We start from the raw sequence: 27328 nt of genomic DNA on the forward strand, positions 1-27328 counted from the left end.
GGACCTCCCCGGAAGACAAAGCAGCCCCTCGAAGCTCCCTGGAGCTCAGCGGATACCGGCCTTGCAAAACGATGGTTTGATTTGATCACCTCCCTTACGAACATCGCGTTACAAAAACATCGAGTTACCAAAATGACCACGCTCATATTTTAGAAACGACGTCCACTTTTGCATAACTACGTCCAAATTGTAACTCGATGCCTAATTAACAGTTAACAAAACTTCAAGTTATGGCCAATATATATTTTTGTTATTTGTTGGACTACAACATTTAGTAACCCGAGCTTTAATTAACAGTTAATCGAACCTCGACAACATAGATTTGTTGTTTTGTTTTGTTTAAGGTTAAAATTTAGTAACTCGAACTTTAATTAACAGTTAACCAAACTTCGAGTTACGGCAAACATACTACTCACCACAAAAAGGATCGTCTCCTGTTGTAGTTAAATAATATAGGGATGGAGATATCACTTTAGTCGCATAGTAACCCATGCGTTGACAAGAGTCAGAGGTACATTTCTTGCAACTATTAAGATACAAAACAAGTTAGTAATAGTTAAAAAGTTACGAAGTGAAGACAAGGTTACTCAAATAAACCTTGAAAACAACTCCCGTTCGCTAAGAATGTTAAAGGGAAGGTCAATGTTGCGATTTTTTATAGTTGCCTAATATTATGTGTATGTGATTTTAATAAAAATGTATTTGTTGTTGAAAATTGTGTGCGTGTCGAGTTCGAAGGGTTTTATACATGTCTCACAAAGGCTACGTACGTCGCCATTGTTCTAAATAAAAACGCCCTTAGGCGACTGAGACTGACAATTTAAGTGTAGCACCGTGACGTAATATCGTCTGATTAATCCATGACAACATAGGGGTATTCACTCAAAAACTTTCTGGGGGGTCACGATTCGTTCTCGTTGGCAGCAAACTACGTGGAAACCATGAAATTTATTCACGGGTCCTGTGCAAAGCTGTGTTCCAGAGAGATGCAGACCTGCAAATATTATGGGTGCGCAAGCGACAATCGTTTTTCACATTGTGTCCTAAAAAAGAAGGTCTTGTATGGGAGGCAAACATTGGTACGGATTTCGTACTCATTTTCGTTAACTCATTTTCAGTAAAATCTCTAATATTACATAATAAAGAGATTACATGACCAAATATGACCAAATGATATGTAAGCCATTCATTCATCTATTTGTATAGGAATCTCCAACATACCTTTTACTCTTCAGCTGCAAAAGACTATCACAGTCATCTGCCGTGAAAGTACATTGAGAGTTGATGGAAGCAGTGAACAGGTCGCCAGCTCTCCCGTGATCACAATAAGCAACACACCCAGGTTGGTCATTACCTCCATTGGGATAAAAATCCACGTCACCCAAAGGCTGCAAATAAATCATTAATGTAATCACTGCAAATTTAGTATTCGTGGATTCAAGGGCATTTGTTTACATTTATACATCGATGTTCTAGGCTATAATACAGTGCCGGTTACCTGGTATATCCCTAACGGACCCCAAATACTATTCGACTTATCCTTCGCCTCTGTCGCGTCCGTGTGGATAATATCCACGAAAATAGCATCTTCTTTTCCAAGACAGTATACTCCTGGCGTTCTCTGGCCACCCGCAGTGCTAGGGGCCTCCAGGAAATTGGGTCGTGCTGGATCCAAACCTGAAATTACGGCGTTATGTAATTATTCATTATTTATTAACATGCATTACAATACTACCAATTGATGAAGGCAATTTGCGTCAGGTGAGATGGCTGCGGAGTTGGGTCAAAGTCTCCAGAGGGTGCCATCTATTGAAATCCAGTTTTGTCAAGCGCACCTCGAGGATTTCTCATTATATTGTGCGTGACCGATTTCTAGGAAAATGGCGACTACTGGATTTGCAGTTTACACATCGCATTTCATGTGACGTTAAACATGTTTAGGGTGTATTTGTCCATGCAATTGCAAACTATATTTAGTAAGATTTGGTCATCTTTATGAAGTTACATATATATTGTTAAATGTTAAACAACTAATTAAACAACTACTAACACTTGATGGTACCTAGGGCATGGAGTATTAAATGTGTAGAAAGGGCTGGGACGGCTACACAATTCAGGGCAGCAATAATGCGATTATAACTACTATTGAGTTTGAGATGAATTTATTATCCAAATGTCTCATTCAATTATAAAATGCCAAATAAATATAGAATCATAAACATACATGACTTACTTAAAAAACAAACTTCAAATTCATAACAAATACAGGCACACTAGTGTTCATATATCCTTACAATACTTCAGTTAAGCTTGCTAACATTATCTTCATTTTTTTTAAATAATAATTAGTTTTATTTTAATTTGTGTATTTTTACGTGTTTCAATGAATGTTAATTTAAACATGATTTACTAACGACTGGATCACTCACTGACTGAAAAATCAAAATGTTAAATCAATAACCAATCCAATTCGCATAATCGCATGTATTTGACCTCAGTGAAATTTAATGATTTGATTAGCGAGTCTAGAAGCTGGATCAATCAATCAGCGCGCCTGTTATAACAAGCCGCGTCAATTTAAAATTCAAACCAATATTTTTGCCGTCTGCCTTGGAAACGCGACAGAAACAACGACATTGTGTTTGATTTCGTCGACAGTGAATACTGGGCTATAAGTGCGATTTCTGTCAAGATACAAGAGTGAAAAGTCATTGTGAATGGCATAGTCTCCGTCCAGTTTTTGGTAACTGTGTAAACAATGACAGATGTAGATTATAATTAAATGTTGCAAGTGTTACTCACTGAGTACAGTATGAAAACAAAACAACGCTCTCTAGATGCCATTTACCCTCAGAGGTCATGAAAATGAGAGCCAAATGAATGTGCTCATGTTTGCTATTATGTCTTGCCCTTTGACCCGAATTTAAACAAAATCCATAAAAGCATATATCTAAAAAGGTTATAAAATATGTAAAAAATACAAAATAGCCGTCAGTCGGCAAAATTTGTTCGAATCACGAAAAAAAATATATGCAACTGTAACTCATTATGTATGACCATCGCACAAACTTTGACCAAAATCATTTTGAACATGCCTGCGAAACAGCTACTGACACGTAACAATCGTGATTTAGCATATTTTTATCAACATTTACCGTTGGCCGTTGGGAAACAGCTGGAATATATGATGTATTGTCTTTGTGTAAAGTTTGAATGAGATCGGTGAATTAATGTTTGAGATATGACTCCGGACGGACAGGACGGACCCCAAATTAATAGTCCCCATTTTCGAATGGAACTAAAAAAGATGTGTGCAATAATCCGCCAATGAAATGGAATGACACAAACCCCAAAAAAACACCAACCCACTCAGCCAATCAGCAAGTCTGTCAGTTGGACAGTCATTTATTCATACATTCGGGCATACAAACTATGACATCATTACTGTCATACACTTCAGCTCATCTTTCCCTCGCAAAACAAATCAATCAGTCGGTCACATACACTTACCGGAAATCCTACCAATACAAGTTTGACCTCCACAAAAGGACTCCTTCGCCAATTTCCCAGTCATACCGCTTATATGTGCACCCAAACTGTGGCCAATGAGATGGATATCTGAGAAATCCCAATTAGTCGACGTATTGCTGCTCCACAGGAAATCTATAAATCGTTTGAGGCGACTTGCAATGATTCGTGTGTTACTTGATGCTTGGTCGTAACTTAACGGATTCAAAAACTGAAATTGAGTTGCAAAGGAAAGAGAATCATTATTTTCAGCACTATAACAGCTTTTTAATTGCCCGCTGGTCGGTTCTATTGTTCTGCTTTTTTGGCACTATAGCAGATTTTACTTACTCTTGTTAGTATATTGTTCCAAGAGAATCATTATATTTCCGTTGCATCGATAAATTCAAGTTTCATTCACACTTTCCCCAATTTTTTTTTTGTTCTTAGTACTTGAGATGTTTCTTTTCATACGAGCAATTAGGAATTTAGAACGAGCACACTGTTTACAAATCTAACTCATTGTAATAGGCGCTTTAATTCGTATTCAGCAATTTTTTTTTTCATTGCCTAAACACAACGATGTTTACCAGGGGCGGCGCCTCACAGACAAGTATGTTAATTTAGAGTGTACGTACGTACTGCACAATAATCAGAAAAATAAATGATGATTACGTTATGTCTAATGATTCGAGCACATCAGTTTTCATTAGTTTATCGGACGATAATTCTTTGTTGCAGTTTTCACCCCTTAACCCGCTGTAACAGCGTTGTTGTGTTAATTTTTTGGAAGATAGATTTCCGTGTTGTCCATGAGTTTTTGTAAACTCACAGGATATAAGACTACTAACTTTTTAGTAATGTTAGGTTTTGTGTAGGACAAAGTGTAAGACTCTTTAGGGTTATAAAGTCAGGCGCAAAATAAAATCTCGAGACTGATCTAACTCGTGATATTATATAGCCCAAATTCCAATGACTTACATTCAGTTCCGGGTAGCTCAATGGACAACAGGTCCGTCCAGTCGTCGCTATTTGAGCTCCTAGATCGATCCCAGCCTTTTTTGGTTTTTCCTTTAGCGTAGTAAAACATAGTGTTCATCATTGGTGTCACGTGGTCTGTATACAAATGCGCTTTACGAAGACGTTTAAAATGTTGTAAACAGTTTAGGTTTTCGTTCATCATTAATTAGAAACAGTTTCTTTGTTTTCAACGATGTCTGTTTATTGGGAAAATATTGTTAATTGATCATTAGACTCATTGGTCTCAAAAATACCCTATTACTAGACGAGCTGTGTTTCATGTCACAACGTTTGCTTCACTAATTTCTGGGCAGCAACAACCTTGATTCGAACCTACAATTTTCAGATCGACGAGAAGTACGAATGTATGTTCTAATCATTGAGTTAAGCAGGTGGTTTGCTGTTGAAAGAAACATGTAGTTCAATGTGATATGTACACGAATTAGGTGTGATTTCTACAAGTCATTGATCACACGTGCACCGTGACATCACGAACCCACAATGGAGACTACGGGAAAACCATCTAAAACTCACAAAATTCGCAATATTAATCACCGGACGCTAACGTCGAGACCCGTAAGTTTACCTAGAACTTCGACCCAAACAAGCCGTTAACTATCATAGCGTCCTCGTCGTCACCATTTTACTATCAGTGGGGATTTTAATGCAAAGTGAGAAACAAATTACCGTTTTCGAAGCATCGTCCCAGTCAACAGTTATTACATTGAAATCGCCAACTTCCAGCAGCTTTCTGACCATGGTGATTACCCACGTAGCCGTACCCTCGTCGGAAAAGCCGTGAACAATAAACTGAAATGGTAAAAGGAAAACAAAATAAGCTTACCTCGCTCTTTGCATTTAATGGCAAGTCTTCGTACAATACATGTCGTTTAAAATTACCCGCTCCCGACAATCAGATGTCTAAACCGGCACGGTGGTAGAATGCTGTTCTTGCTCGTCAGTACCGAACTTTCAACAGCGTATACCTTTTTTTCTAAGAATTTCTCCCAGAACATTCGAGCGAAAACATAGTCATTACCATGTTGGAAATAGTGGGACATCTATATATTGCAACGGCGTAACTTTAAGCATAAGTCTCGGGACTAACAATAGCATAAATTTAAAAATAAAGGAAGCAATACAAATCGTCCACCAGGCTGTTGAACTCGGAAATCAGTCATTATAATGACAGTGATGCATTGTTAATGTACAATACTACGTGGGCGTTTGCTATTGTTTGCAACTTCAATGGTAACAACTTCCGAAATATACCAGTTTCATCGCAGTTATAAACCTGTTCGTCGGAATAATTACCTTCATAGATAATTTCTCGCGAGAAGTTCTGTATTTCATCAAACAGGAAATTGTGAATGTTCATTGGAATTATATTCTGTCGGTTCATTTCCAGGGCCAAGACAACTTGTTGTAGAAATTCGAATTCAAGTAGGGAATAGACTACAATGTTCAATAAACACACTAGCAAACATATACAAAGTTGCATACTAGTATGCTAAGCTTATTTCGTATTTTTCATGATGCCAATCGAGTGGACGAACGTGAAACGGTTCTAGCGCCGAGGGGTCTAATCGTCCTAGGGTCGAAACGTCGAGGGGTCTAATCGTCCAGGGGTCGAAAGAGCGAGGGGTCCAAACGAGCTGGTACCATTATAATATACCACAGTCATGAAACAAAAACTACTATGATTTGTATTGTTTCCTTTATTTTTAAATCGACCGATCATCTGACAAGCGGCTGGCAAGCATGACCACACACTTCGCAAGTGGCCGGTGAATATATCTAAACATGCATACTAAATATTATTAAGTATTCAACAATAGACGGATTGGAACCAATCATGTTGGATAGCTTGTGGCTGAATATAGGCCTTATGTTTATGTGGTTCTCGATTTGAAAACTTAGGATGGTCTGAAAATGACAATCAGATGGTGAAAAGGAAAACAAATTGACTGCATATTGTGAAAATAAAATGTGAAAAATAAAAAAACAACACATGTCGACAGACATATGTGAATAAAATGTTTGCAAAAATAAACAAATTCTTCCAGTACCACCACCCATTTTCAAATAGGTAACCACTAACTAGATCCGGGTTGGAGCACATCAGAACCCAAGTCACAATACAGACGTCAAGGTCCATTCCGTGTATAGCGTTCTTTGTTCTCGACCATGTTGTCGTGAGCGGTTTTATTTATTCAACGGCTGGACACGGATGAATAAACACGCTTCTACTAGTACGGCATATCACTGCCATGCCCTCGAAGCCAATTGATTTATACTTCCTTGTTCGTTTCAATAGATTAATAAATACATAGTTTTTCGTCACAGTATTCTACTGACATTTCCAGGGAACGGTGAATATGTAAGAATTATGCTATACTAATTACGAAATTTATCAAATCCTACACACTGCTAAAACAGAATTATATACATTAAATCTTACCTTGATCGGTTTCCCCTGCATATAATTACTATTCAAAGTATGGGCCGGAAAGTTGAAAACATCGCCGTCTATGTCTCGGGTATATAATCGAAACGTCACATCAATATCGTGTTCGGGAACTTTGCCGAATATTTCAGAACAGAAAGTACCATCTTCACCATATTGCTCGCAATCTATTCTCAATAATACAATAATTAGTAGTATAAATTGTCATTCGTTGCTAGCAGCGATATCATTGGCATAGTAACACAGCAACATACGGGAATACTGTTTCATTGTCTTCGGTGTTTACAAACTAATAAACGCGGACACAGTCCAATCAAAGTCCCTCTATATGTTTATAGAGGAACTGTGTTCCAATGTATGTCGTGACATTGTTACAGTTAAAACATTAAGATAACACCCTTGAAAAGAAACACGATACTAATAAATAGGTACATTTTATTTCGAACTTTAACAAACAGGAAATAATACGCCATTTTGTTCTACAAGCTAAAACTTATATTTAACTCACCTGTTGCTTCATTCAACATTACACAGCAGCTCAAACCAAAAACCACTAGTACGCAAAGAGGAACTATCTCCATATCTGACCAAGTCGCAAGAAATTTAAAAAAAACGTCGTCTAGAAACAGTCTTCAAGACTGAACCCGGAGACGGAACTACCGATAGAATACCTGCACTCTTAGTTCCTTGTTACACGACCTCAACGGTAACTTGATATTGAGACTATTATATACAAAAAACAAACTAGGGACTATATAAACACGAGGCCGACGCCCCATAATATTTCAAACGGCTATCGGATTTACAAGGTCGTTCAGTCAATCAGCATGATCTCGCACATGTCACATTTCGGACCAATCAAAAATCTTCGTCGAAGTGACAATACGTTCAAACACGAAAATAGTTGTCACATTCTCACTTGTAGGCGGCGCGGTTGAAGTTCTATGTTATTGTTTCCACTAAACTTTGTTGTGAAGCGATTTTTTTAATTGCGACGCCTATTTGTTACCAGATAAAATCGCGAAAAGGTGACGCTTTAGTAAGTCCCGACAAATTAACAATACATATTCTGGAAGCTTTCCATAAATTAGTAATACATGTATTTGATTATTGTAATTTCTGGTTCACTATTATCACATTAACTATTTTTCTCTACTCTTCCTGTTATTGTTTTCACTTAACTCTCTCTTGTTAAGGACGTCTTTTAATCGCGACAATATGTACTAACATATATTAATGCGATGAGTTGGCGTTTTGTTGCAAACCGACGGATTAATATTACATATACTGAAAGCTTTAAATATTTATTTAATATTTGTAATTGATTTTTGTAATTTGAAATTGGCTGCTCTTACGTAATCTGCCTCTACATTTTCGTTTACTTAACTGAATTATTGCAATGTGATGTGCGTCGCATGCTGGCGCTCTTTATTCTGTTTTATGCGTTGTGACATTGACCCTAATTGGTTGAAATCGTTCTGATTTGCAAATTAATATGATATGACAGTTGTACATAGCATCACGTGCAATAATCTCAGTGATGGGATAAAAAAAAGTACGGTAGTTCTCTTTTTGGAGTATGTGCTGGCCCTGAGAATGGCCGTTTTGTTTGAGTGTCGTATCACTATTGCTGACGACGATTTTGTCTTTTCTGGATAAATTTTAAAATCACCCAAGGAGCATAATCTACAGGATAAGAATTGAGATGACCTCTTCGACAGACAACAATTGTACGATGGATCGTGCCCAAGACGAGAATGCTCGTGTCCATGGCTGCGGTGGTCTTCTTGTCGAAAGAGGGCTGGATAAATACGCATAGTTGCATGCTATACGGGAGTCAAACATGATATGGCAGTTGTTATTTGGATCCATGTCGATTGATAGTATGACGGTATCTGGTGGAAAACTTCTGAAATAAGCAAAACGTTTGGCTATGTATTCCAGGCTTATGCTTTTTTACTTTCTGTATATATTCTTTTATTTTTCGCCTATCGCAGGTTCACATAAAATGCCCATAAAAAAACTTTCCATTGTTTGGATGATACATATTTGAATATAGTTACATAAATCACCTAGGTAGTATTTTTTTCACAAATTGTTATCCATGGGATATACTAAATTTAAAGCGCGGTAGTCGTCGCGCTGCGCATGTGCGAGATATGTGGGTCTCGTATAAACAAAGATGGCGACTTTGACTGTTGCGCAGATCAACGAGTACGAACTGAGATGTTCACAAGCTTTAATTAGGTAATTTTCATGTTATTGGAAGGTATCGAAAGAGTCACCGGCGGTAATCAGTGCAAGTCGCGTCCAGGTCAAACCTCATACTTGTGATTTCCATTTGAAGAGCGCATTGGATTGTGGGAAAATCTATGTTTATCAACACAAATGTGGCACATGCGCAGCGCGACGACTACCGCGCTTTATGACCAACGCCCGGAACAGTGCATCATCACTTTATCCCCGAGTGCAGCGCCCTCAATGGTGGATAATTTGGCAGTTTTCGATAGCACGAGAATTTCACATTAAGTACATTTTCCTCGGAATTACAATTATCGTCAATTTAAGTACAATTAAGGTTGTGTAAATGCCGGAATAGATAATAACACTGTTTGAAATATTATTGTGAATTACGTGGGTGCGCTCTCGGTGTCAAAACTTCACGAGAGGACTCGTATTCAACTCGTATTCACGATCGGCAGTACACTAGCGCTGCATAAAAGAGCACATTCTGCCCACCAGGTTCTCACATTTGTATTTGGGAGAATGGCGACCTTTCGGATGTGCACTTGAGGCTGTCTGTCGGTCCCGTGTCACCTTTCCTATCCTCAGTGCACATAAATGATTCAGCAATAATCAACAGTTGTGAAACGCAGCATGACCGGATTGCGCCACCGAGATCATTTGCTAAGCAATGCAGTTGTGTTCGTTTTTATTTAAAACCTTTTTTGTTAGAATATACTTTTGTTACCAATAAAATAAAAAAATAATTATATTTGGCGTACCAAATTGTAGCATAATTAATCACAATCCTATGACGTCATATGGACGTAGCATGTTTATTTAGAGTTATAACAAAAATACGCACATTACTGTAAAATGACTAATTTTCACTGATTTACCATTTCAGGTTTTAAATTCACAGTGTTATCATTTAGATAATGTGTTCTATGCCAAATTTTACATATTCACTGGGTTTTAATTTAGCGCATTTTCCAGTCAGCGAAATAAGCTAAATTAAAACCCAGTGAATAATTAACCCTTTTACAGTATTCTGGAATAAATATATAATACATGTATAGTAGAAAGTGTCGTAATTCGTGGCATGTTATTCACCCTGTATATGTGACGTCATCAAATATTGTATGACGTGTTGTTGTTCTTTTCTTCTTCTCGGGTGAGCGATATCCCCCTCCCGCCGCCGGACGGTCTATCCAGGAAACACTTTTCGGGTGTTCCAGATATAAATAACATAGTTCTAGCAATATGTCCTAAAATATTACCACTTTTAAGACAAAGCAAATTAAATTCCATAAACTGGTTTCTAATGCACGTTATATACTGTCTGGTTACGTCAACAGCTTGTAGCCTCGTTCGAAGTTTCTTCATGGCATGCGCGACTACCGTCTCATACGTACAAACAAAAGCGCCAAATTATTGCAGCTTTACGGGATTTTCCGTTGTTGCAAATCAAATGTTTACTTGGCATGCAGTGATGTGATAGATATATATTTGGAGGACGATTGTAGGGATTACTGCACGACTTGTGACGAAAGATACATCAGAGTGTATGGCTACTCCAACATACAAATCACGTAGTCTAGTTTGTAAGGAATTTGACATTATCTATGATTGAATAAAGAGTAGAGCCGTGGTTGTGACACAAAGTCGTAACTACGAGACTTTTAGCTACGTCTTGTAAGGTTGTACTTGATAATTGCGGCAGGGCATAGATGTTTGTCAATTGGAACTGATTATCTCGTACAAAGTCACAGTCAAAGTATTGGTCATAGCAGCCACGGTAAGCATCCAGCATGTTGAACTCGATATCTTTGCACGAACTCGAGTTCTTCCGGTATTCAGTCAGCATGGCGTTCATCACACACGTTTGTACGTTGCCCATTGACGTGCCGCCCTGGAATAAAACACAATAATTATTATTAGCAGCACATTAATTATAGACTCTATATAAAATATAACACACCCTGATTAAATATGGACAAAAATATAATACAAATATGATGTGAATTTTGACAACAAACTTTGCATATAGCTAACAGGTTTGTGTACCAATATAGTGAATTCATCTTGACTGTATTGGGTATAGCTTGCAATATTTATAATTGTTTTAAAAAATTGGATATCATTCTTGAAAACTTAATGCATTTTTCAAACACTTTAACCATGCACCACTGTAACGTCTCAAAAAGTATGAGAAGTCATGATCACGTGTTACGTTTCACAAAGTACGAGATAGCATTAAGTTGATCAAAGAGAAGTGTAACTGAATCAAAACACAGAGCAATTTGTCAGTAATCAGCAGAATGGACAGTCAATTAACAATGGTACGACGCTTTGCCGTGGTCGTGATTTTAAGTTTCATGTGTACATGACATTAATGAACTCACTGAGTTTTTCAGATACATCTTGTACTTGTTTTCTTGCTCACAGAACACCTTTCCAAAAGAGAGTGCGAACCCGTCTGGGCCACATGTATATCGATTCTCAAAACAATCAAAGAAATCACAGTCACCGAAAGTCGCTAATTCTTCACAAGAGCTATCACCAGCTGGAATTAAAAGAAAAACGTGTAAGAACAAATCCATGGTCAATGCAAATCTACTTACAAGATTGTGGCTTATTGGCTGCACCAGTATAAAACTGTAAATCCTAAACTAACAAGTCCAATCGCCATTAAAGTGTGAAATATATCAACCACTTGAAGCTACCACTTGAACGTAATATTGATTACATATTTGAAAATATAATAAGGATTTGAACCAAAAAGTCACACATATCATATGGTTAATATTTCACATTCACACTAAATGATTTGTACGATCTGGTTGACAATTTCAATTCAATGAAATAACGAGAAACAATATACTGAAGATATGCAAATATTTAAGGACTGTGGTCTTCGTGGCGAGCGCGTTCGAATTTCGCGTAAATAAACAATGTACTTTGTACAAGTCGCCCTTTTTTACAAGCAGAGATACGCGTTACGGCTAGTTTGCCAAAGAATTGTATTTCCATACTAAAGGATGGGGGGTCGTCGCGCCACGCATGCGCGAGATATTGGTCTCATATAAACAAAGATGGTGACTTTGACTTTTGCGCAGACAACGACTACAAACTGAGACGTCACCAAGCTTTACTTGGATAGTTAGATAGTGGTGAATGGAAGGTATCGACGTAGTCACCAGCGGTAATTAGTGCAAGTCGCGTTCAGGTCATAACTCGTACTCGTGATATCTTTAGAAGAACCCATTGGATTGTGGGAAAACCAATGTTTATCAACACAAACGTCGCACATACGCGGCGCAACGACCACCGCCTTTTAACATAATCTTGATTCCCCCATTCTTGTAAGAAGCGTTCTCCATTAACGTGACGTCAACATAAAATAGATTGGTGAAAGTTTTTGTCATTCAAAACGAAAACAATGTTTAGTCGTTCGTTGTTTTAGAATACAATTATAGCACATTTTTCGAAAATATGTTTTTCATTGACGGATGACTACAGATCTGAACATCTCACATCCATGGCGCTTTGTCACTAGAGGGTGCGATTTACAAAAAAGTTCATTGCAACTACGTATCCCAATCTGCAACCAAAGTATCAATAATAATAATATGCTATTTCTCAAACATTCATATTCGTGGAAGAAAACATAAAATGTAACATCTATCAAATATGAGGGTGCGCCAATCAACATTAATTTTAGAAACACTCACATAGTGTGGGTGGGGTTGACGAGACTCCTTCCAGCAATCTCTGCCTGACACTGGTCTTCATTGCTTCCAGAATTCCATCAAGGTCATGGAAATTTCCAAGATGGAAGTACAAGGTCAGTTTTTCCACTTCTTGTTGGAGAAACTTCAACGTAGCGCTTTGTGGGTCCTGGTTAACCGTAGATAACAGCTGGTCAATGCTCGCTTTATAAGCTTCTAAGTTCTCGGCATTCTTCAAGTGTTCGTATAAGCTACCAGTCGATGCATCCCGGCGTAACCGATTTGAGATAGGTGGTTGAACACAGGAGGAATAGTGATTCTGGCCGTCGATATACAAATTATAGCACTTGGTGGAACTGTACACCTGCGGTATATGTTTATATTCGTCCAACATTTTCAATCCTACGCATCTGAATATTGACTGGCGGAACTGAAAGGTGAAATCATACACGACTGTCATTACTTCGACGATCGTATTACGACCACAATTGAATAATAATTATCAAACACGTGAATGTAACAGCAAAATTCACGAATGGATCTGCATGTCCGCTTCAAATACACAAATAGTAACTGAAATCACAATCTCATATTCAATCAGACAAATCATAATCAGGTACGTACCCCATCAGGCAAACTTTTACATCTATCGTGCAAGACACTGGTGATATCTAAGGATGAAGGACAGATGCTATGTCGGTCTTTGAAACACTTGAAGAATTCACAATCACCGTTATCTGCCATCTCTAGGCAGGAGAGTGCAATTCCTAAACGAAAAACATTTGTTATTTATTTCCCTCGACATGATAGATATGAAGAAACTGTAAAAATTGTAAAAAATATTGTCTACGAGTACATTGCAAACAATGACGTCATTACATGAATGTCACCTATAAGGACACTCTACAAAAAACACCTTGATGTAGTTTCCATTTCCTGCTTTATTGCACACACGTACATTTCAATTCTGTGTCAGTTATTCGATAACATTTATCGTTACAGTGCATATTGAAGCACATTTTTAATAGTGTTGTCTGATATTGCATGTTTAAATGATTTATCGTAAAATAAATACGTTCAATGTAGCAATGGATGTTTTGGTGTCTACAATAACAATATGTGCACATGCGCATTATTATCTCGATTGCAAACACGTAAGTTGGCTTCAGCTAAACTATCACGTAACTGTGTTTTAATATTAAGGTTGTCAATTATCGTGTTCATGTTACACCAAGTACGGGCTAAGATTTAAGCTGATCTCATGTGTTTGCATATCGGCTAAACCCAATTGCGTTTACGCACGAGAGGAAACATCGGTTAACTAGTATCAGATTTAGCCAATACTTAGTCTATTCTAAGCGTTCGCGCATGTTTCTTTGTTTGTTTTGCATGGGCTAACGTTTTCGACCACATAGCTCGTGCTAAGCAGCTGTATGCGAACGCAACTCAGAGTCAGATAAAGCTTCAAATAAACTGTACTGGCACTCAAAATGCTAGACGCATAAGACACGTTGATAATTTCACCGAGAATGACATGTAAGGTATATACACACACAGACAATATTACAAATACGTAATCGCATTATGTCTGGAGAAAGATGAAAAACCAGTCACGAGTTTGCGCCTTATTATCGTATAATAACCGTATAATTGTAAATTCTGGAATAATGTGTGCACAGACCTACCTGTACGTAGAACGGCAACTTTATTCACCCCGCCACAGACATCACTACCTCTACCAGAACAACGCGTCCCGCAATCAGATCTTGGGACCATATTACTGAGTGATACACAAATCAAAACTAGTTGAAAGAATGATGAGAATTTGCTCCCGGTGCCAACATTGACTGTGCATAATCTGAACTACCATGTACCGAAAATTTACCTAAAGAATGCGCATGCGTGAAGAATTACTCGTGCGTAGTGTATTCAAACAAATCAAAGCGTATTCCCATTTGTGTTTATTTTGCAGAAGAGTATAACCATCGAAACCATACCATCAAAAGTATCCTAAGTTATCCCCCTAATAATATCAATTTTAGTCACAGATGACAAACATACCTTTGTTGTTGACCATTTCCACAGGAACAAGTGTCTCCTTGCGTCAACCCGGCATATTCGTAACCCTTTTTGGAACACAGCGCCACACAGTGATGTGGGTACATGCGGTCAGATGAAAACGTTTCATAGTTCAACGAAGAGTGCGACTTGTCCACGCAACCTATATAACCTGTAATAAATATGCGTATGTGTATAGGTTAGACTAGAGTGCACAACATTTTTTTGAGATTCGAAGTACCGATAAATCAAGTTTAAGCACGTTAAGTTTTATTAACACATTAATATTAATGCAATTTTCGCAAAGTATGTATTAATATTGAAGGGAGGGAGGGTCGTCACCTGCGCACGTGCCACAAGGCTCATGGGTAGACGCTTGTTTGTAAACAATGACACGCAATGGCCATCTGACGCATGCGCAGTTGACGACTCCCGTTTTAATTAAACAAATCAATTCAAATACATTTATGCATACTGTGCTATTTGACACCTAAGGGAAACAGTTTATACACTTTGCATTGCGAGTAATTGACGTTTATTTATCATGCAATGACATTAAATGGGATTTTTGATTTCACAGGCAAAGTAATCTAATATTGTCGGCGATGGGTGCACACTGGTTGTAATTTAATGTAATTCAATATATGAAGATAAAAACAGCTGATCATAGAATAACTCGTAATCATTCATTTTGACTATGATGGCCTGGGAATCCATTTACATTTATAACATAACATTGCGCATCGCCCATTGTTACAAGTAGTTTACACCGTTAGCTTGAGTTCTTTTTAAGATAACACAGTCACACTTATAAAGTATAACGTTCTCTGAAACTCACCTGTTCTGTATACTGAATTTCTCAAGTTTCCGCCACAGAGGGTGCCCCTAATAGAATAACGACATTCATGCGAGCACTCGGTTGGATCATTGGCTGTTCCATACTGTGCGTACGACTCCCCACACCGACAACTCAACTGCGATGACGTGTACTGAAGTCCGGCATACGGGTACGCCCTCGCTCGGCAGTACGACGCACATGTATCTACGGAAGTTATGGAACTTGACGTTGATTTGTGTATCAGGGCTGGCAACGATGCATCGTCCTTGTAACAGCCAATGTAATCTGGAGAGATAAAAATACGTAATTAGATAAAACGGTCTCATTAGCGGTGAATTTCATTTAGCTATAATAATGTACCTTTCTAAACTGTTATGATTAACTAATAAAATCCGGATTGGTGGTTTCCATTTACTCGTATGTGAAATACATTAATATATATTACATGAAAGATACATCACATGAAAGACGAACACGCACACAAATACTAACATAAAGCAAATGACAGGGGACCCGAACCTTGACTGGGAAAGACACCTTGTCTGTAAATGTGTACGCGGTATCAGGACACACTCAGAGGAACAATGACGTCATAGTAAAGGCTCCCATCACGAAATAATCTTACAGACAGTTTGTTTGCATCCAATCAGACAGCATTGTATTGATCAGTGTTACATTCTGCGTCATTGATATACAGGCCATAAACAGTATATAAAACAGTATACCGAACAGTATACCGACGTGAGTGGTTAGTATTACTGGTCAAAGAGAACAGATCAATATGATTATGTAGTAATAATTTAACTATATTTTCAGTGAAATACATTCAACAAGTGTTGCGGTATTCATTTTTGATTGATTATATTAAAGCAACGGTGAATACATACGTATCTAAACACCGTTTGTATCTCCGTGAAAAAATGGTTTGAATAAGACCCGTAAACACAAAACAGATAAAAAGTGTTCAGCCCAAATTCAAATCTATTTTTTCACGATACACAACATTTTAAACTGCGATATGCAGCTTTCTGAATATATATATATAACATGTCGCAGCTGTCATCTGCATGATCTATTAGCTCAATTAAAAAAAAAACATTGTTAAAAGGTTTATCTCACCTTTAATACTCGATGTTAATATGAGAAAGATTCATTTACGTTATTAGATATTTAGTATTCAGAGTAGCAAATAGAAAAGTAATATGTTATATCAGGCTTGAAAGTAATCCGACCGAGTAACTGTAACAGCTGTGCAAATACGTAAGACAAGTTTATATATTTTCTACTCGCCTTTTATTAGTGGCGCGCCCTTGTTTTATGTCGACAATGCTCATTGGCATAACAGGGCAACATGACTGTGGGTTATTTTGGGGGATCGCGGAGAGCATCGTGGGAAACACGAACATTGTAACTACGATAATTGGCCTGACATCCACCAATGTATTGTACGACAGGGCGTTGTTGACAAGATTTGATGTATGTAGCTATTTTATTTAAACAAAGATGAATATGTATAAATGTAGTTCAGGTACACAAACAACACATCCTGTGTGCATATTGTCAAACCACCCTTCCAACCAATCTGAAATGAATCTTGCATACTGGATTCATGTTTCAGTAATAATTCCAAACAACTGTGACGGGAAAAAAACAATTTTCGTATTATTTTACCTGAGCATAGTGTAGTTTCCCCGGAGTCATTTTCCAGTAAATCTGCTTCAAGATTTCTACGAGTTGGGAAATCATCTTTGAAGTCTCTCAGCTCGGATATAGCGTCGTTCCAGCGTTGATTGGTCACGTGACCCCAGAATGTCGGAAACCTCCCCGGACTGCCATATTGGAAATAAACAGAAGCAATGACAGTTCTTTGTGCAACAGTCAATTCATCGTACTTTTTTAGATTTCTATTCCCTAAATTAAATAAATAACAAAGTTACATGTACTTTCCGTTACATCTTGAAGTCGCACACAATCAAATTGAACTGTTTTAGTAAAATGTGTCCCTGAGTTTGAGTGTGCTTACATTCGTAGTGCATATCACGTGATATGAACGAAATATTTGAACGTGTTTACGTTACTACAGTGTGGTGATTGATATTTATTGCTATTCTGTCTCAGTAATGTAAGGTTATATTTGTTCAAATTAAGGTGTGACATGAATACAGTTAGTCATACCAAGAACAGACTTGCAGTGTACGTATGTATCGTCGTAGAAGTGTGAGGCTCGTATTGACACGAAAGGTTATTTATCGAAAACAACATTGATCCTAACCTATTACGCACACTACATCTTCAAATATACAGAGAAAAATACAAGTGCATCAAACAAAAAACAGCAAACAACACATTCAAAATACAGGATGCCATTTCAAAATATCGATTCTCGTCCAATATTACATGTAGTGTATGCGAGATTAAATGAACGCAACCAGAACATATTGCATCAGAATCAAAGTTCCGTATTTCGAAACCGACATAAGTTATGATATTTGGAAACTTATGAGACTGAGTTGAAATGTCGACTTTCTTAACGTCCGAATGACATATTAACCTTTAGAAATTTGTGTACGCTACATGAAAATGGATGAATGTTACTAAATTTGTATAATAGATCAAAGAAATTGGAATTATTTATAGTAACTTAAAACGATAGTCTACGATTATAGCTGTAAACACTGGAATCAGTAAAGCCATATATTTTATAAATTCTAACTGTTCATGATTTCGAATGGGATAGTTGCACAGTACATGTACATGGAAATGGTGTTGTTACTGGTCGAGCCAGTCCAATCATCTTTTTTCGATTCGATTCGAAACAGATTGGTTTGTATATCAACATGAATTCATTGATTCCCGTTTCCTGTGACTGTTAATATTTTGCGAAAATCATGAATCATAACGTTATACCTATTTCCGCCACTTTATTGTCGTACGCTCTCCTGACGTCATCTATTTCTTTGTCCATGACACGGTTACTGAGTTGTGTTGCTTCGTCTTTTTCGAGATGGAGCCCTCTTTCATTTAGTTTGTTCTGCGCTGCCGTTCCCTGAGAATATTATAAGGTAATATTGGACGGAGTGTGTTGCAGCAAAATGAATCGCATGCAATGTTGTATTTAACAGAGAACTACTGAAGTATTTCAATATGAATTTTAGCGACGAATTACGTATATGACGTGATGATGACGTCAAATGTTTGATTATGTAGTCGTTCAATTTAAAAAAGGAAATATCATTATTGTGTATTGACACATGTAACTGGTATCGACTCTGTGTACGGCGTTTCATTTACGTCACAAAAGCGCGTCGTCGCTAGGGGGCGGTACTACAATCGAAGCACTGTTTCTCTCAGCGAGTTCACTTTGAGAAGTCAACATGACGTAATATTATTATAATTCTGAAGATCGTTACACATCTAAAACAATACTAACCCTTAGACCAAAATACGGCGTGAATTTTGTTATGATTGTTTTAGGGACATCCATATCCCGGAAATATTTAGCGTTTTTACTTCCCAGGTCGACACCACTACCGATAGTGACTCCACTGTTTGCATGGACGTTACCATGTTTGTCTTTGGGAACGTATCCATCCATACGGAAACCTTCACGAGCTCTGATGAATGATTTGTCGATAAGACAGTCTTGTGATACTACGGCGACGCCTACATTGGGAAGAAAGTACAAGTATCCATAAAGTCACTGAGTCAAATATCTCCATCGTAATAATACAAAATTGATGATGCTCTGCCTAGCTTTTAAAATCGAATAGTAAACAACGCCATAACCGGAGTTAAAATCCCCTCGAAATGTAGCTGATTCAACCACACCAGTAATGGCCATATTGGAATTGTTGACCAAGCCGAATGTATCAGTCCTATATTTTGTATTAACGGGTTGGTTTTCTCTGAGGTTCTATTCATAAATGTAATGTTAGTACGATGCCATATTAAATCAAAACTGTTTGAAATACAAAAACGCCATCAATAGACCATTTACCTTTCACTACGAGATCTCGCGTTTTGCGTGAAATTTATCTTAGAAACAGGGAAAAAAGGACATAGCGTCGTAATGACTTCAAAACATCGCGTAGAATTTGATGAACGCGAAAATATTTTGGGAGCATTTTCATGCTTAATAATGTGCCATATAGATTTGATGATGGTCAATTTTGATGACGTAGGGATATCTCAACGTAATATTTCCCTCTCAATGATCGGAATTTTGACACTAAGCTACATTTTGCGGCAGAAGTTCGATACAAGCCTTTCACGCAATACGAGATCTCGCAGTGAAAGTGAAAAAAACCTATTGTATTTGTATTTGGAAGCGATTGAAATATAAGCGCTTTCACTGATACTAAATTATAATTGCAGTGTGATACCATATCTTACTCCCGTGGCCAAACAACACGGCAGTATCCACCAGAGGTTGTACTTGCTGTCATGTATAGAAGTACCATTATTTCCACTTTCATCATGTTAGATTAATATCCGGTGATTAAACTAGCCTCAGTCGGGCCGCACGTGCAACATAATACACGAACACAACGCGTGCCAATAAATTGCAACGCGATTCCCCTAACACGTTATGTTCATTGTACGACAGGGCGTTGTTTACTACAAATGACGTATGTCTAAATTTGCGTATATATTGCCTTAATAAAACTCGTACATAACAATTCGACCTTTGACTTTTGCTGACCCGACTACGTATCTTACTAGTGTGTACTTTTATGTACTCATTCAACAAATACATTGTCTGAATTGGTAAGGAGAAATGGTTATTCGAAAGTAAATCATGTTTTATTCTTATTTCTTATAAGTAACGAACGAAAAAACGGCGCAAAACTAATTGAGAGTTGACCTAACAAGTACACAATGTTCTCTTTTGATATATAACGTCTGACTCTAGCTATACGTTATTTTATTTGTATAAACGTTGGTGTTAACGTTGTCCATAACAAATTATGAACGGCTTTGACATTAATAATCAATTTTATATATACCTATCACGTATCGTTGCCAAAGCGGTTTAATTTTGAACTGAAAACAATTTGCATATTATAAGTAATACTGCAGCAGGTAAGTACACTGTACCTGAATCTGGACTTGGATCAGAAGTTGGATCGGGACTTGCATCGGGACTGGGACTTGGATCGGGACTTGAACACAGGTTCGTTTTCCCGGAGTCTTCTTCCAGCAAGTCTGCTTCCAGATTTCTTCTAGTCCCGAAGTCGTCTCCGAAGTCCCTCAGTTCCGCTATAGCATCGTTCCAACGTTGATTGGTCACGTAACCCCAAAATTTTGGGAACCTCCCCGGACTGCCATATTGGAAATAAACAGAAGCAATGACAGTTCTCTGTGCAACAGTCAATTCATCGAACTTCTTCAGATTTGTATTGCCTGAAAATAAACCAATAATTTAAAAAAAAGTCATTATTTATACTTCTCGGCAATGGGCGTACCGTATCTGTGTAAACGATCCGCCAGACCTGGCACAAACCTAATTCACGCGTTTATCGCGTTAGCGTAGCGCATTTATTTCACTCACGTCGCGCATCCCCCGCACTTTTTTAACGAACCACACAGAGTGACGAATTGACTCGTCCAGCCATAATTATTTGTATTTTTGATGACACAACTTTCCTAAGTAGGTTATCTCACATACAATGGAGATCATAGACGTTAGATGATGACGTTGTGTTTTCAAGAAGTTGGTTTAGATAGCCACTGCAGTGGGCAAAATGAGCGATGCCAATATGCGATACTTGCGTGACGGAAAAACATTGAACGAACGAATAATGTATTGTGTTGTTATCCAAAGACAAATACGTTCGCTTTACTCAGGCCCGTGATCCTTGGTAATTTTTTTTTATTTTATTTTTGGGAGGAGTTCTAGGCTGCTTTCTTTTCTCGAAAAAAACTAGACTGCATCGCATGTTAGCGTTTTCGAACTGGTAGTGAGTACCATTCGTGCAGTCAACGTGCGTAAATATTTCATATTTTACGAATCATGTGACATATTACCAATTTCCGTCACTTTATTATCGTATGCTCTTCTGACGTCGATTATTTCCTTATCCATGACACGGCGACTGAGATCTGTGGCTTCGTCTTCTTCTAGATGAAGCGGTATTTCATCCAGTTTGTTTTGTGCTGCCGTTCCCTGGAAAAATATTAATATTATTAGCATCAGAAAATATCACACAAAAACATTTCAGTTACTATTAGTGCATCACCATCTATTTTGTATTGGCAGACGATCACAGGTCAGACCACAGTCTCGGTGTAGAGGGACTGTGGTCAGACTAATGCCGACTCTGTGAACATTTACGCCACGGAAGCGCTTCGTCGCTAGGGGGCGCTACTACAAAGAATGCCTTGTTTCTAATCAAACTTGAGGATGGCATATTATTATACTCCAACCGAATATCACACATAAAAAAAAAACTTATAGTAACCCTTAATCCAAAATACGGCGTGAATTTTGTTATGATTGTTTCAGGGACACCCATGTCACGGAAATAGTTGGCATTTTTACTTCCCAGGTCAACGCCATTGCCGATAGTGACTCCACTGTTTTCATGAATATTGCCGTCTTCGTCTTCAGGAAGATATCCATTTACACGGAAACCTTCACGGGCTTTGATAAATGCTTTATCAATAAGACAGTCATTTGATGCCAAATCTACAATAAGGATATAATAATAGAAGAAAATATCTGATTAGCTTGGTTGCAGAAACTTTTATATTTACCACGGAGACGTTTCTAGTAACATGTATTGTATACCCATGTTTATTTTTCAGCTTAATGGACTAACCATCGTATACCTCTGGCATATCACGGTAACTAAAACTGTGGACATATTCAAGTTCTCGACTACTCCGCCAATCGTGCCAAGATTCCCACTTTAAATTAATGACTGTAACATTCACAACAGCAAGTAGAAAATTATACCCCCTGAAGGTATTATTAGAAACTTCTGATTCAATAAGCGCAGAGGGATACACAAAAGTAAATGTCTCCAGTCAAATCATTTCTATCGCATGATCATTTGCGTTCTTGGCGTGTGTTGATATTGTCGCTTGGGACTCGATTCCCGCGCGTACGCAGGTGACAACGCTCCCGCTTAAGTAAATGAAGATAAACAAGCTTAATATTCATAGACTGAAGAAATAAACAAGTAAGAAATTATAATACACTCTACCTGAATCGGGACTTGGCCCGGGACTTGCATCGGAACTGGGACTTGTATCGGGACTTGAACACAGGTTCGTTTTACCGGAGTCTTCTTCCAGTAAGTCTGCTTCCAGATTTCTTCTAGTCCCGAAGTCGTCTCCGAAGTCCCTTAGTTCCGCAATAGCATCGTTCCAGCGTTGATTGGTCACATGACCCCAGAATGTTGGGAACCTCCCTGGACTGCCATATTGGAAATAAACGGAAGCAATGACAGTTCTCTGTGCAACAGTCAGTTCATCGTACTTCTTCAGATTTGTATTCCCTGAAAATAAACCAATAAAAAAGTTTATTATTATTTACATTTCGATGCAATGAGCGTACCATTACTTCTACTCTGTGTAAACGATCCGCCAGACCTGGCAAAAACTAAATTAACGCATTTATCACATTTGGCGTGGAACATTTATTTCACCCGCGCCGCGCATCCCTGGCGCTCACGTTGCTTATTATCATCGCACTTATTTACCGAACCACACAGTGACGAATTAAATCGTCCAGTCATAAATATTTGTATTTTTTATAGCATCATTTCTCCAAAGAAGTAATCTCACATACAATTGAGAACATTGGTGTTAGGTGACGATGTTGTGTCTTTAAGAAGTTGGTTTAGATAGCCACTACAGTGGGTAAAATGTGCGACTTTGGATGCAAATATGCTATACTTGCGTGATTGAAAAACAACCAACGTACGACCCTAAAGCGAGCAATGAGCGATGCGAATGCAATAATAATGACAGGTTGGGCGGAAGCCGTAATGTATCGGTATTCCAACATGTGTGCCCTATTTAGGTACTTATCACAATCATGGGGCTAAATTTAAAAATTCGATTATTGGTCGTTTTGTTGTTGTTGGAGGTTGCATCTTTTTTCGAAACGTGCCTGTACTGCGTCGCGTTATAGACGTATATCGAACTGATAGCGAGTACCATTTGTGCAGTCAATGTGCGTAAATATTTCATATTTTACGAATCATGTGACATATTACCAATTTCCGTCACTTTATTATCGTATGCTCTTCTGACGTCGGTTATTTCCTTATCCATGACACGGCGACTGAGATCTGTGGCTTCGTCTTCTTCTAGATGAAGCGGTATTTCATCCAGTTTGATTTGTGCTGCCGTTCCCTACAAAATATTAATAGTATTAGCATCAGAAAATATCACACACCACAATAAAGTTATTATTAATGCATTTCGGTCTGTTTTGTGTTGGCAGGCGACTACAGGTCAGACTAATCACTAATACTGCCGCTATGTACGGCGTCCTTCGCCACAAAAGCGCTTGGTCGCTAGGGGGCGCTACTACAAACGATGCCTTGTTTCTAGTCAAAGAAATGTCAACATAGTATATTATTATAATCCAACAGAATATCACACATAGAAACAACTTATACTAACCCTTAATCCAAAATACGGCGTGAATTTTGTTATGATTGTTTCAGGGACACCCATGTCACGGAAATAGTTGGCATTTTTACTTCCCAGGTCAACGCCATTGCCGATAGTGACTCCACTGTTTTCATGAATATTACCGTCTTCGTCTTCAGGAAGATATCCATTTACACGGAAACCTTCACGGGCTTTGATAAATGCTTTATCGATAAGACAGTCATTTGATGTCAAATCTACAATAAGGATATAATAAAAGAGTCTGATTAGTTTGGTTTCAGAGACTGTCAATTGACTCGGGCATATCACGTGGTCATACTCAAGTTCTACACTACCATTAACACTACTTCACTTAATGACTGTATTATTCACAACAACAAGTAGCCCAGGATGGGATAATTAGAAACTTAGGGTATAATAAGCTTGGAAAGGTACACATGGGGAAACGTCCTCAGGCAAATTATTTTCATCATAGACATTTAAAGTGTATTTTATGGTATATGTCTTGATCGCATACTCAACCTGAGTGAATGGGTGTGGCCATGTGGCTTTAATAAAAGGGTAGTTTTGTCAATGCTTGAAAGTCAAATACAGTCTACTAGATTACGTTGTGTGCCGAATAGTACCAGTGGCGGATCCAGGGGGCTCTTGGGGTCCGGACCCCCCCCCCCCCCCGTTAAAAAAATTATTCAATAACGGATTTGTTTAATATAAACAAAATCATTAACTTAGTCTGGCGATTTAAAAGTTCGGAACCCCCCCCCCCAATACAACAAATCCTGTATCCGCCCCTGAGTACATTGATGTGATTATTAGAAACGGCAGGTTCAATAAGCGGGAAGGGTACACGAAAGGAAACTACATTAGCCACTAAAAAACCCTGTCCAAACATGCTGCCAATATGTTCAATATCGTTAGTAAATTTGAAAAAGGTGAACAAAATGCACATACAGTGGCAGCGACATGGGGGGGGGGTCGTGCCGCCGCCTCCCACATATAATTATTATATCCTTAATAATGAACCTGAAATGCCATGTGAGGTTTTTAATAGTACCAAGGGAGCCGTGACCTTGAACTAATAACGGTGTCGTAAAACCACAGAAAGTTACAACTCTTGGTTATATGGGTTTATTGTTGTGTGCTAATTTAAAATCGCTGATGACCTTCAATAGCAAAAATTGTCATGCCGCTTAGTAATAGTTTTCTCCGAGGACATTATACTACAGCTGACTGACATGTGTACGCCTTCGTGGTGCTCACCCATCACGCCAATGAGACCAGTTTCTTCGGTAACTAGACAACTAGACCCCAGACAACCGGACCCCTGTATACGTGACGGGGTTGACCCGTGACGGCACTGACGGGACGAGTTGTCTAGATCTGTAAATAAATCGATCTGATTTAACACATCTTGTTTACCCTAGACCGATCTGATCGGTACAACTCACCCGTTGTCTTGGGGTCCAGTTGTCTAGAAACCGTTTCATCGTAAGTCATATTTCAAGGTCAGAAGTCATTGCTACCCATGTCAGCCATGTTTATGATCTGATCCTTCCAAAAGTAGCGGAGCTTTTCTGAATCCCCACTGAATCCCCACGCCATGATCATATTCTAAACAAGATGTTTATAACACGGTGCCACACCTATACATAAACCTTGACCATGGTGGAATCACGTGGAATGTACCCAAAGTAAGAAATACTGTATATAATAATCTAAAAAGTTACCTTCAAAAAGAAGCATAGAATTATCATTGATGTGGTATTCACAGCTTTTAACTATGGCGACTGCACCGTGACGAAACTGTTACTATCTTACTGTACAAATATCGTGTTACGAACCACACAATGATGGCGTCGGTTCAGTTTTGGAGCGCCGTGAACTTACCTTCCGCCGCACTTAAAAGCACCGAACTAGAAAAGTTAACCACCAACACCGCCAGTAGCGGGAGAACTAGACGCATGTTGCTCGATGTAACGTCGACAAGCAGAAAATTAGCGTGGTTTAAATATTCACAAAGTTAGTTGGTCTTCTTGATAGAACACGACAGAGTTACGTCCGTTTGCCTGTTTACATCCTCATTGGTGTCATTGACCCCGCTCACATGACCTATGACCCCTTAGATTACCGGGGAAACGCGCAATTGGATCTGGGTTATTCCGTTTTTTTCCCGGATGTATGTTATGAAAGATAATATTTCGCAGAAATGAATTAAGGAGAATATGCTAAAACAATTGTACAGTAATGCATTGTGTTTTTTAGTTCCACGAGTTATGCAATAAAACAATAACTTTTAGTGGCATCTAAATGTACAAGATGCCAATGTAACAGGAATAGCGTGTTTTAATTTTTTCTCTCTGAAAAATGCTCCTCGTAAATTAAAAAAAAGATATTTGCCAGTTAAACTAGTAGCTTCGCGGTAAGTGACTTTCGCGTTAAGTGGGTTTCGTATTGGGTGGGTCTTGCGGGGAATAGGGCTTTGTCGCAGTAACTGGTCCTTTCATCGTTGTTGAGAATTAAAGTTTTATGTTTCTTTAACAACTTGCGCTATTCTGTGAATACCATCCTTAGAAGCTATTAATTTGTCTTTATGGTTTGTACAGTTGCTCTGGCAGGAGTTCCAAAATAAGACCCATGCTTACATTACATTATCATTATGATCTTATTGATGTTGCAAAGCATAGTTGAATATTGTTTATTACAATTAATAATCCCCATAACCGTTTTCCAATATAGATAAATTATAGTACGTAACAAATATATAACTCAGTCTCAACAATGAAATAAAGAAAAGTATATATATATATATATATATATATATATATATATATATATATACATTATTACTAATTGAAA

General features: G+C 38.1%; 2 protein-coding genes across 2 annotated transcripts; both read right to left on the reverse strand.

Annotated features, from left to right (window-relative positions):
* Nucleotides 1-408: 408 nt before the first annotated feature.
* LOC100370234 (pancreatic triacylglycerol lipase-like) lies at nucleotides 409-7669 on the reverse strand. The gene is made up of 7 exons (XM_006823384.3): nucleotides 7503-7669; nucleotides 6989-7161; nucleotides 5215-5337; nucleotides 3511-3739; nucleotides 1499-1677; nucleotides 1222-1388; nucleotides 409-526 (listed from the first exon to the last, which is right to left on the reverse strand). Exons 1-7 carry the CDS (start codon nucleotides 7573-7575, stop codon nucleotides 409-411), a joined length of 1062 nt encoding a protein of 353 aa, XP_006823447.3. The 5' UTR covers nucleotides 7576-7669.
* Nucleotides 7670-10034: 2365 nt separating this feature from the next.
* On the reverse strand, nucleotides 10035-26572 carry LOC100370384 (uncharacterized). Its single transcript, XM_002740192.4, has 17 exons — nucleotides 26360-26572; nucleotides 24482-24708; nucleotides 24070-24208; nucleotides 23053-23346; nucleotides 22306-22532; nucleotides 21872-22010; nucleotides 20942-21247; nucleotides 19275-19507; nucleotides 18752-18890; nucleotides 17516-17755; nucleotides 15845-16129; nucleotides 15010-15178; nucleotides 14634-14728; nucleotides 13573-13715; nucleotides 12952-13378; nucleotides 11623-11783; nucleotides 10035-11129 (listed from the first exon to the last, which is right to left on the reverse strand). The coding sequence occupies exons 1-17, from the start codon at nucleotides 26433-26435 to the stop codon at nucleotides 10815-10817; spliced, it is 3615 nt and encodes a 1204-aa protein (XP_002740238.1). The 5' UTR covers nucleotides 26436-26572; the 3' UTR covers nucleotides 10035-10814.
* Between the last annotated feature and the right edge of the window lie 756 nt (nucleotides 26573-27328).

Source organism: Saccoglossus kowalevskii, chromosome 11 (genome assembly GCF_978046115.1).
Source record: "Saccoglossus kowalevskii chromosome 11, keSacKowa6.1, whole genome shotgun sequence".
NCBI classification, from domain to species: Eukaryota; Metazoa; Hemichordata; class Enteropneusta; family Harrimaniidae; genus Saccoglossus; species Saccoglossus kowalevskii.